Below are 10,450 nucleotides of genomic sequence, written 5' to 3'. Positions count from 1 at the left end.
TTCCATCCTCAGTACCACACACACACAAATGTCCAAAGTGGTTTCTGATTTTGTCATCTCTAGCTCCTTACAGAGTCTGCTCATTTTTAGGCAAAAGCCTTTAGTAGGCCACATTTTTAATCATAATGACCTATCTGGCCTGTTCTTTTCTTAGGCAAAGTTATTCGATGTGCCTACACTTTTTAATAATAATAACCTATCTTCCCACCTGAAATTACTGAGATACTTAGCAAACAATAGTTCCCTCCCAGAAAAGTCTGACCATAAGTCAAGCCTCACCAATAAAATGGTTGAAACCTGAAGATTCAAAACAAAAGACCAGACACCCCATCCTTACCTTACATCTCTACCCACCCTGTATATGGGGTTCCCCTATAAAAGAAGTACTGAAAAAACCCCAAGTGTCCTCTGTCTTGAAATTACCTGCATTTTCCCTTAAATATGTATATCTCGCTTTTTTGAAGTAAATCTCTGTCTTTGTCTCTGATAAAAAGAGCAATAAATTATATTATACAAGCATATCATATTTTGAAAGAGTGTGGGCCCTTGCAAAAAAGTTGTTGCCAATATTAAATATGGTAAAATTTTTGAAAGATTATGACAAAAAATTTAGAGTAGGAAGACAACCTAAGAGTAAAACCTGTGTACACATTGTGTATATTATGATAAACTGACTACAGTTAGATACTATGGCTATTTTTTTGTGTGTGGTACTGGGGATGATAGAACCCAGGGGCCATCTACCTCTGTGCTACACTCCCAGACTTATGTTTTGTGTGGAAACAGGGTCTCATTAAGTTGCTGAGAGCCTCACTAAGTAGCTGAGGCTGTCTGCACACCTGGATCCTCCTGTCTCAGCTTCCCAAGTACTTGATTACAAGCATGCGCCACCACACCCGGCGATACTATGGCTATTAATTATCCACTCACTCATTTTGTCTGTGAGGTCTAAATCTAAATACTAATTGGACAATTATGGCAATGTATAAGATAATGTGTGAATAGGGAAAACTGAAATCCCCCAAAGCACAAATGTTTTGTTAACATGCAAATTAAGATAAATAGTACAAGGATACTAAAAAGCAGCAATGACTCAGGAGACCAAGTGATAGATACTACAGAAGAAAATAAAAGAACATTAGAAATGTGGAAGGAGTTCAGCAATGTTAGAATGCATAAAAGGTCAAATAAATTCATTAGGATGTGTTTATTATTACGTGATCAGCTTGTTCTTATGGCTCAGTAGCAATTAGCTTTCAATGGAGTTAGAAAATAAAGAGGCAGCAAGCATTAAATATTTTTACAGATTTTAGGAGAAAGAAAAATTAACAGGTAGAAACTGCTGATGGGGAAGGTTAGGACTATTTCTTCTTAGATAATCGACCTATTTGGAGAACTATCTATAGAGAGAAAGGGTGGAGAAAAAGTCATAGAATCAAAAAAGAAACAGAAAATTTTCTTTGAGAAATAAAGGTAGGTGCGCATGGTGGTACATGTTTGTAGTGCCAGTGCTTGGGAGGTTGAGACAGCCAGCTTTTGCAATTTTGTGAGGCCTTCTACAACTTAGTGATTCCCAATTTCAAAATAAAAAATAAATTGTGCTGGGAGCATAGCTCAAAGGTAGAATGACTCTGGGTTAAATACCTACCCAGCACCACATAAATAAACTGAAAGGAAAAAAAGGAAGGAAAGGAGGAAGGAGTGAAGGAAGGGAGGGAAAAATAATCTAAAGTTTGGAGTTTCTGATCATTTCTCTTCATTTCATGATATCAAAAGCAAGATCACTTGTTTATAGTGACAAGTTAGGTATTACAGTTAAAAACATCAGTCAAAAAGTAAATATCGCCGGGCGTGGTGGCGCACGCTTGTAATCCCCGTGCTTGGGAGGCAGAGACAGGAGGATCGCGCAGGTTCGAAGCCAGCTGCACGTGCTGGCTTAGGAGACCCTGTTTCCAAATAAAAATGTAAAAAATAGGTCTGGGAGTGTAGCCCGGAGGTAGAAGGGCTTCCAGGAACCCCAGTACCACCAAAAAAAAAAAAAAAAAAGTAAATATCTGAAGTCATAGTGAGATAATATACGAAAAGCTACTGTACTAACTGATAATCTACCTTCAAATGTCAAGTGATATAAGTGCTAAGTGGCAACGAGTGTCCTACCAATGAAAGCTGAGTTTGGAAATTGTAACCTTTCTTATGCCATAGGCTTGCCTAAGTACAGAGACAGCAGTGCATGGATAGGTTATAATATTCTAGTTCTGGAGGTAAGTAAGGCAGATGTGTCAGGAAGATAAATAAAGGAATTGATAGTTCTAGCAATAGAGTGGAAAACATCTAGAAAAATGTTAGATTGTATAGGAAAAGAGGGAAAGACAATGATTTGCAGAATACATTAGAATATTGAAAAATGAAGAAGGAATAAATTGATTGAAAGTTTAAACAAAAATCTAGAGATTCTTGGATAAATGTTTGTGTCTTCAAAGGAAAGGTATTTTATGTAAAACAAGAGGCCAATCCATCCTTAAATACAGTTATTACTCTCTAACATTTAGAGAAGTCTCTAAAAACCAAGACTCACAGACCAAATTTAAACAGCTGTCAATTCTTATAAATAAAAAGTTGATTTTTTTCTTTTCTTTTGTGTTTTGGTTTTAGAAGACAGCCACACTTAGTTTTTACAAACATTGTATCTGGTTGCTTTAATTCTGCTATAGCAGACATAAGTAATTGTCACAGAAACTGTATGGCCCACAAAGCCTAAAATATTTACTATATGACTTTTTGCAGCAGAACAAAAAACAAAAATCTGCCAATTCTGGTTGTGAAAGTTCAAGTGATTCAAATAATTATTCTTCCTCAAACACTCATTATCTCTTCCTATTTAACTCACATCCTGTCTGGCCTACCAGCCTTTAAGCTCTTTCCCATTGATTTTCTACCAGCTTTTCCCAAATTCAGTCATGTTGTTTGTGATGCCTCCCACCTTCTGTATATGATATTCTTACGATTGGATAACATGGAATATACATGCACAAAACACACAGAGAGAAGCCCACAGACATGTACATGAGCAGAAACAGGAAGGAAAGAAGGAAGGAAAAGAAAACGGAAAGGAAGGAAATGGAAGGGAAACTAAACAAATGATTACAATACACCCCCCACATCTTAGAGGCAAATGTGATAAATGTCCAGTCCTTATCCTTAGAGTTGAGTGACTTGTGTGTTTATACTAAGAATTAAAGAACCCTCATCTGATAATTAAATATTATTTGAGATGATTAAGGAATAAGATATGTGAAAGTACCTGGGATATTGCCAGTATATAGTAAATGATTAATTATACCCTGATTTGCATATTGAGGAGTGCAATTCTTTATTCAAGGATTTGCTTAAAATATTGTCTCACCAAGATTTGAAAGTTGTATTCATGACTCCCTTAACCTTTTGGTCTCACTTTAATTCTACCAATTTTCAGCTTATATTTTATTTTAAGTAAATTTCTATCAAAAACTGAAAGTGTTATAGGCAATTATGTGTTACTGCTTTTCTGCCCTCCTTCCCTAATAATTCTAGAAATATTATAAGAATTCAGTGATAAAATTATTAATGAAAATAGTATACTTTCATGATACAGATAATTTAGTATTTTGTGACATTCTTTTAATGAATGTTTTTCTGCAAAGGAAAATTACTATTGTTTAAATTTCTATAAAGTTTAGGAATAAGTAGGTTCCAGATATTATAAATCAATCAGTAAATATAATTTTGGTTGCCAATACTTAATATGCAGCATGGGCAACAGAAAATGGTATAAAATATACCTTGTGTGAATTTGATACAGAGCATTAGGCTCTCAATAATAGAAAGATCACAGTTTACAAAGCGCTTGAGTGCTTCTGGAGTAATTGGGCATGCCTCCAAAGTATGGAAGTAGAAAGGAAATGGTTTAATTAGGACAAGCTAAGAGAACGGTTTCACTGTGTAATCAGAAAGTGCTGTACCAAAACTGAAATCGTAGTTTACAAGTTGCATTCGCCTTCTGTTTTCAGCAAATGGCAGTGAGGTTCACATAAGCAACGTGCGGTATGAAGATACGGGTGCATACACTTGTATAGCGAAAAATGAAGCAGGAGTGGATGAAGACATCTCTTCTCTTTTTGTGGAAGATTCTGCTAGAAAGACCCGTATGTATTGAACACAGACACAAATGCAAATAGACACACACACACACACACACACACACACACACCATACTCAATTTTATAGCTCATTCAAAGTGTATTCTTTTGCAGCTTTTTTTTTTTTTTTTTTTTTTTTACAAAACCAAGGTGTCAGAAAACTGAAATGCTTAATGCATTAAAAAAAAAAAAAAAACTCTTATTTTTAGCCAGGCATGGTGGCCAGCATTCAGGAGGCTGAGACGGGAAGATCATGGTTCGCTGACAGCCTCAGCTACTGAGTGAGGCCATTCGCAACTTAGTGAGACCCTGTTTCAAAATAAAGAATAAAAAAAAAAAAAATAGGTTAGGGGGTCAAATGCCTCTGAGTTCCATCCCCAGACCCTCAAAACAAACAAACAAACAAACAAACAAACAACACTTCTTTTTAATGTGGGAAGGATAAGATCTTAAAATACTAAAAGTAGATGGAATTATTTTTTAAAAACTTGTGAAATTTTTACTGTTAGAGCAATTTTCTTTCGCAAGTGTGCATGAGATGTTTTGGTTACTTTTTTTCCTCATTTGCTCAGAGGAGAGTTTTAATCTCTTGCCCATTTCCTCTCTGAAACAGTAATTGGGGAATCCGAGAGCCTCAATTATTTACAAATTGTATCCCATAGGTCGAATAAAGTCACATCTTCCTTCATCTCTTAGTTGCATTAGTCCTGTCCCAGTGGTTCTGCGGCAACACATCTGTGCAGCAGACACGGCAGTCACTACCTCCCTCAAACTCAGTGCCTAGCACACACACATTCTGTGGTCATCTTGGTTTTGTGCTAGAAATTCTTTCTCAATGTCGTACATGCCTTTTGATATTCTCCTGATGTTATATAAAAAAGTAATGTCTTTTAAAATTTTTCCTTCTGTTTTTTAATTTACACTTTTACTGTGAAATCCATGGATATGGATGGGCTGAGGAAGCTAAAGATAGATTATTTTTATTACAGCTGAATTGCCTAGAACTCAAATTTATACGGTAGTGTTTATCAGTTGAACTCTGTAGGCAAACAGACAGTTTCTTCCTCTGGATTACACATGTGCTAGTGTATGTGGTTTATAAAACTGGTTATACTTTGGATGACTTTTCCTTTTGCTCTCTGCTCTTTGGGTTGATTTTCTTAAATATTTCACAGTAAGTTGTCTAAGGTTTCTACTATGTTGGGACATTCTTGGCAGACTCATGTCATTCAAGTCAGATTCTGAATAAGGTTAAAATATTGTCCCAGGAGACTTTTTATGTATTCTTAAATCAGTTGTGCACACAGAAATGAGTGGATCTAATGATATGATACGGAACTTACCTAGGTTTCACCTACTTTCACTTAATTTTGTCTGGTTAGGACAAGCATCCTTAAAAGAAAATATTTAAGGCAGGCCTGGTGGCACACACCTCTAATCCCAGTACATGGGAGGCTGAGACAGGAGGATCCAGGTGTGCAGACAGCCTCAGCTACTTAGTGAGGCCTTCTGCAACTTAGTGAGACCTTTTTTCAAAATAAAGAATAAAAAGTAGAGGTGGGGGTATAGATCAGAGGATGAATGCACCAGGTTCCATGCCTACTAATGAAAGAAAAATAAAAACCAAAAGTGTTACAACAGAAAAAGAAAAGTAAAGCTGTTTTAATTATCTAAATAAGGTCAATAATACTTCCTTTATTTCCTTTATGTATTTCTAATAATACAAATTTAACAAATCATTTTCTGCTAAAAGCAATTTTAAGTAACAAGTAATTGAAAACTACAGTTTCCTTTGTCTTTTATTAGGATGTTAGTAAAACACGTTAATTTAATGCTATTCTGGCTTTCTTTTAATTTTTATTATATATTTAAAAAATATTACCCTACATATAAAACTAAATCAATTAGCTAGAGTTTCTTCAATCAATTAAACACAGAACTTTCAGCATGTAAATTCAGGAAAATTTAAGGGAAGGTTTAATAAAATTTTATTTACAAATCTACATATAAATATTATTTATAAACAATTTCTGAAATCATGTTTTCATCTTAACTCACTTTACTTATTGTTTTAAACTCTTATGGGTCAAAAATGATATACTTTAACTAGTTTATGAGATTATATATTAACATTTCTCTATTAAACTCAGAGGTTATATTTTTATGAGAGGTACCAGTGCAGAATCTTACTCTGTTGTGCTAATAGGCTTTTCATTGATTTGACCAAAATACCTGATATAAACAACTTAAAGGAGAAAATATTTTTTCTCATAGTTTTAGGGGTTTATATCTATAGCCTGAAGTTTCATTGCTTTGGGCCTGAGGCAAGGTAGAACAGGAATGGCATGGTAGAGCAAGTCTGTGCAACTAATCCAAGCCAGGAAGTAGAGAGGGAGGGAGGAGCAGGAGACAAGATGCATTTTTCAAAGACCTACTCCTTCATTGACCTACTTCCTAAAAGAGGCCTCGCCTCTGACGGTTCTTACCACCTCCCCCAAATACCATTACATTATTAACCAATCAGTGGATTGATCTGTTGATGAGGTCAGTCTTCATGATGCGATTACTTCCCAAGAGCCCTATTGCTTCCTTCCCATTTATGCACTGGGGACACATATTCAACACATGAGCCTTTGGGGGAACATTCCAGATCTAATTTATGACATATATATTTATGAAACTTTCAAAATCACTTTATAAGAAAGAAACAGTGAAAGTGAAAGATTTGATGTTATCTCTCCTAAGTCTGAAAATAATATATTCACAGATATTACTTGTATATACAATTATGTGATTGATCAACAAACAAAAGTTAAGACTAATAGATTTCACTGTTAACCCAAAATTCTCAAGGATTCAAAATTTAGTTTATATTCTAATCCATTATAGAAATTGTAAGTAATTTTATTTACATCAGTATATGATGAACTTTACTTCTGATACAAGTAAATGCCCTTAAGTTTTCTATTTTCTTGTTGTAGTACTTACTATACTAGTAATTAAAAATTATCATATGTATCATTGCTATAAAGCTACCCATTTATAGAAAGTATAATTAAAATTAGAACAATGCTAGATAAATAAGCCAAAGAGAGTATTAATAGCAACAAAAATGTAAAAACTGAAATTGTGTAGTTAGGGGTGTGGCTCAGTGGTAAAACCCGTGCTTAGCCTTCACCAGGACCTGGTTTGATTTCTAGCAACTCCTCATGCTCCAAAAGATGAAACCTAAAAATTAATAATTTTCCTGTGATAAAAGATGTTTTCTATGTAGTTTTTCTATTACTGAGTAATTGTTAAAATTCTGTATAACAAAACTAAAATGAAATCTGATAGAGATCACATTAGGGAAAAAGTATAACATTTTGCAGTCCCCATCATAAGGATTACTCTGTATTCTCTTCTAGAACTTCTCCAACAGATACCAATATTATCTATACTTGGCACATTTCTTTTTTTCTTAATTTTTTATTGGTGCATTGTAGTCATACATCTTAATGAGATAAAAGACTTGCACACATCATCCAATTAGCCCGTACCTGATCCCCACCCCATTCCCTCCACATCCCTCCTTTCCCATGCTTGGCTTTGTGACTGACGTTGACATGTTTAAGTACATCCTGTGCTTTAGAGAGTTGTCCTCTTACCCCCCTCCCATCCCCTCAGTTAGGTTGCTTTATTTGCTCCTCCATAGGATCTCCTTCTTCATCTAGAGTTCCTCCTGTTACCCATTTCTCCCTAGCTTTTGCATATTTCTTTTTGACAGATATTTTCAAGGAAGACTAAAGAGCTATTCACAGACCTTCAGTGGTAACTTTATATTTGCACATATTAAAACAAATGACTAGCCAAAGGACACAAAAATAATTTAAGTAATTTACCTTTTAGTCATAATAGAATTCAATATAATCAGAAAAGCATTCGGAAAAAATAGAAAAATATAAATTTTACAGTAAGTTGTCGATTGGAATCACATAACAGCTCTGTGATTTGGGACTAGTACCTAGCGTCTCTGAGCTTTGATATCATTATCTGTAATATTCAATGAATACTAAGTGATTTTTGTTCAGATATTGCATATAAAACCCTTATCAAAAAGATGGATTGACAGTAAGTAGTTCTTTCATATTATCTGAAAAAAATAGTTTCTTTTTCCTTTCTGGAAACATAGGCAATGGTTTTAAATAAATATCTGAAAATCCTAGTAAATGCTGGGAATTGGAGTTTTCAAATGAAACGATGAATATAGAAAAACAGGTAGACTATAGCTACATTAAAACAAAGATAAATATAAATGTAGAAGTGTGAATAAACATTTATTTTATGCATAGAGGTATTAAATACTGTTTATCTTCATAAAAATTGACTCAGCTGATAGGAACATATATTCTTCCCTTAGAGAAAATATTACTATATTTAAGTAAAGATCACAATCCCTTGTCTTAGTTTATTTCTACCACAGTCAAAGGAAAAGCTGTACAGTAGTTTCCCTTTACTCAGTTTATATTCTTACCATGTTTTAAAATTTCTCCACTGTGTTTTTTTCTTCTGTTATGTTTGTGAAAGATGCAAAAAGGAGAGGTATTGAATCTCATATTGACAGTATAACTGGGAAAAGATTTGTAAGTTCCATGCTAAGTAACATAAACATACTTAGCTATGTCTTCATAATAATCATAAAACTGGTTTTTACAGAATAGTTCAACTAGAGTAGTATCAGTCACTTTTTTTCTTATACTACATTTTCCAACAATATGATGCTGTTGAGAGGATAATTCATGCAAACCATCATATAGCTCCAAGTCTGTGTTTTGCTTCTACCCTAATCATTGAATTGGAAAACTTTTAGTTACAGTGCCCAATTTCATCATCAGACCTCACAGGAAGTTTTCTCATGTGACAAATTGAAATACAAAAAAAGTTTTCAAATAATATACACCATGATAATTTTAGGGGTAAAGTTGGGTAACTCAGACTCAATGGACTGTTATGCAGGTAGGATTTAAATGTAAAGAACAGTGAAAATTAGTCATAGATGATGTGTGATGCTTATAATGAGGAGTAGGAAAATATGATATGAAGCAGGTTTAGGCAGAGTTAATATGTTACTTATTTTAAAACATCTTGTACATAGCATAAGCACCTGACCTATTTGCCTTCCCAAGGAGAATCGATTCTTAGATGAAAATAGTTCATATTCAAGGTTAAAATATATGAAAAGTGATATAAACATTGACTGCAATAGAATGCTCTTAAGCTACTAGATACATTAGGCACTGAACACATATTTTATCAATTTTACCAGGATTTTAGTAAGAAATATGATTAATCTAGCTTTTTTAGAATATTGGAATATGATGTAAAATATATTCTAAGTCTATTACAATAAATATATTATAGTGTATATGTCTTTCTTTTTTTATCATTATTGCAAACAGTATTACCATTGGAAATATTAGACCATTTCAGAAATTCTTACTTTAGAATTAACTTTGATAAACTAATACCGCTATTAATTTATCAACTGTAAAAACAGAGCTATTTTCTACAGAATAGATCAACCATAATACAAGGTCACAATGTTTTCAAACATGGTATAAGTTTGTCTTGAGCTCTTCTCTGTTCCATTGATAATTTGTCAGTCACTATAGCTTTATAATGCGTTATGATGAAATATATTTTTTACCATCTTCCTCTCTTTCCATTTTTTAGAATGTCTTGCAATTCTTGGTTTTAGTCTTTCTATGGGATATTTAACATGAGTCACATTTAAAAAGAAGTATTTTAAGTTGGTTAAATTCTGCAACATTATTACATGATTATTTAAGATTATTTATTAAATAGACTGTAAATATGCAGTGTGTACATGTTACTATTATTAAATTGCAATAATTATAACTTGCAACACAGATTTTTTATTTATTTACTTCATTTATTTATTATTTTTGGTGGTACGAGGGGTGGAATCCAGGTTTTTTTTTTTTTTTTTTTTTTTTTTACCTCTGGGCTATACTCCCAGACCTATTTTATACTTTATTTGGAAACAGGGTCTCATTAAGTTTCTGAGAGCCTCACTAAGTAGCTGAGGCTGGCTTCAAACCTGTGCGATCCTCCTGTTTCAGTCTCCCAAGCACTGGGATTACAAGCATGTGCTACCATGCCCTGCAAACACACAGGTATCTAAAAAACAGGATAAAGTTATTTACTTATACCCCAAAATTTCAATGACACATGAATGTCATTTTTTTTACTTTATTTTGTGGTACTGAGATTTG

At 33.7% G+C, this 10,450-nt stretch overlaps 1 protein-coding gene across 3 annotated transcripts in view; it reads left to right on the top strand.

Moving 5' to 3' along the window:
* FSTL5 (follistatin like 5) overlaps window positions 1-10,450 on the top strand; it is a gene marked incomplete at both ends in the record, with an annotated part of 758,080 nt that overhangs the window by 598,576 nt on the left and 149,054 nt on the right. For all 3 annotated transcript variants that reach the window (XM_080697087.1, XM_080697086.1, XM_080697085.1), the window contains one exon: window positions 4,047-4,181. In XM_080697087.1, the coding sequence (XP_080553213.1) occupies window positions 4,047-4,181 (135 nt within the window). The remainder of the gene's footprint in view (window positions 1-4,046; window positions 4,182-10,450) is intronic.

This window comes from Muscardinus avellanarius (assembly GCF_963383645.1).
Source record: "Muscardinus avellanarius genome assembly, chromosome: 6".
In the NCBI taxonomy this organism is placed as follows: domain Eukaryota; kingdom Metazoa; phylum Chordata; class Mammalia; order Rodentia; family Gliridae; genus Muscardinus; species Muscardinus avellanarius.
The sequence above is the reverse complement of the archived record's forward strand: the minus strand, read 5'-3'. Positions and strand labels throughout refer to the sequence as shown.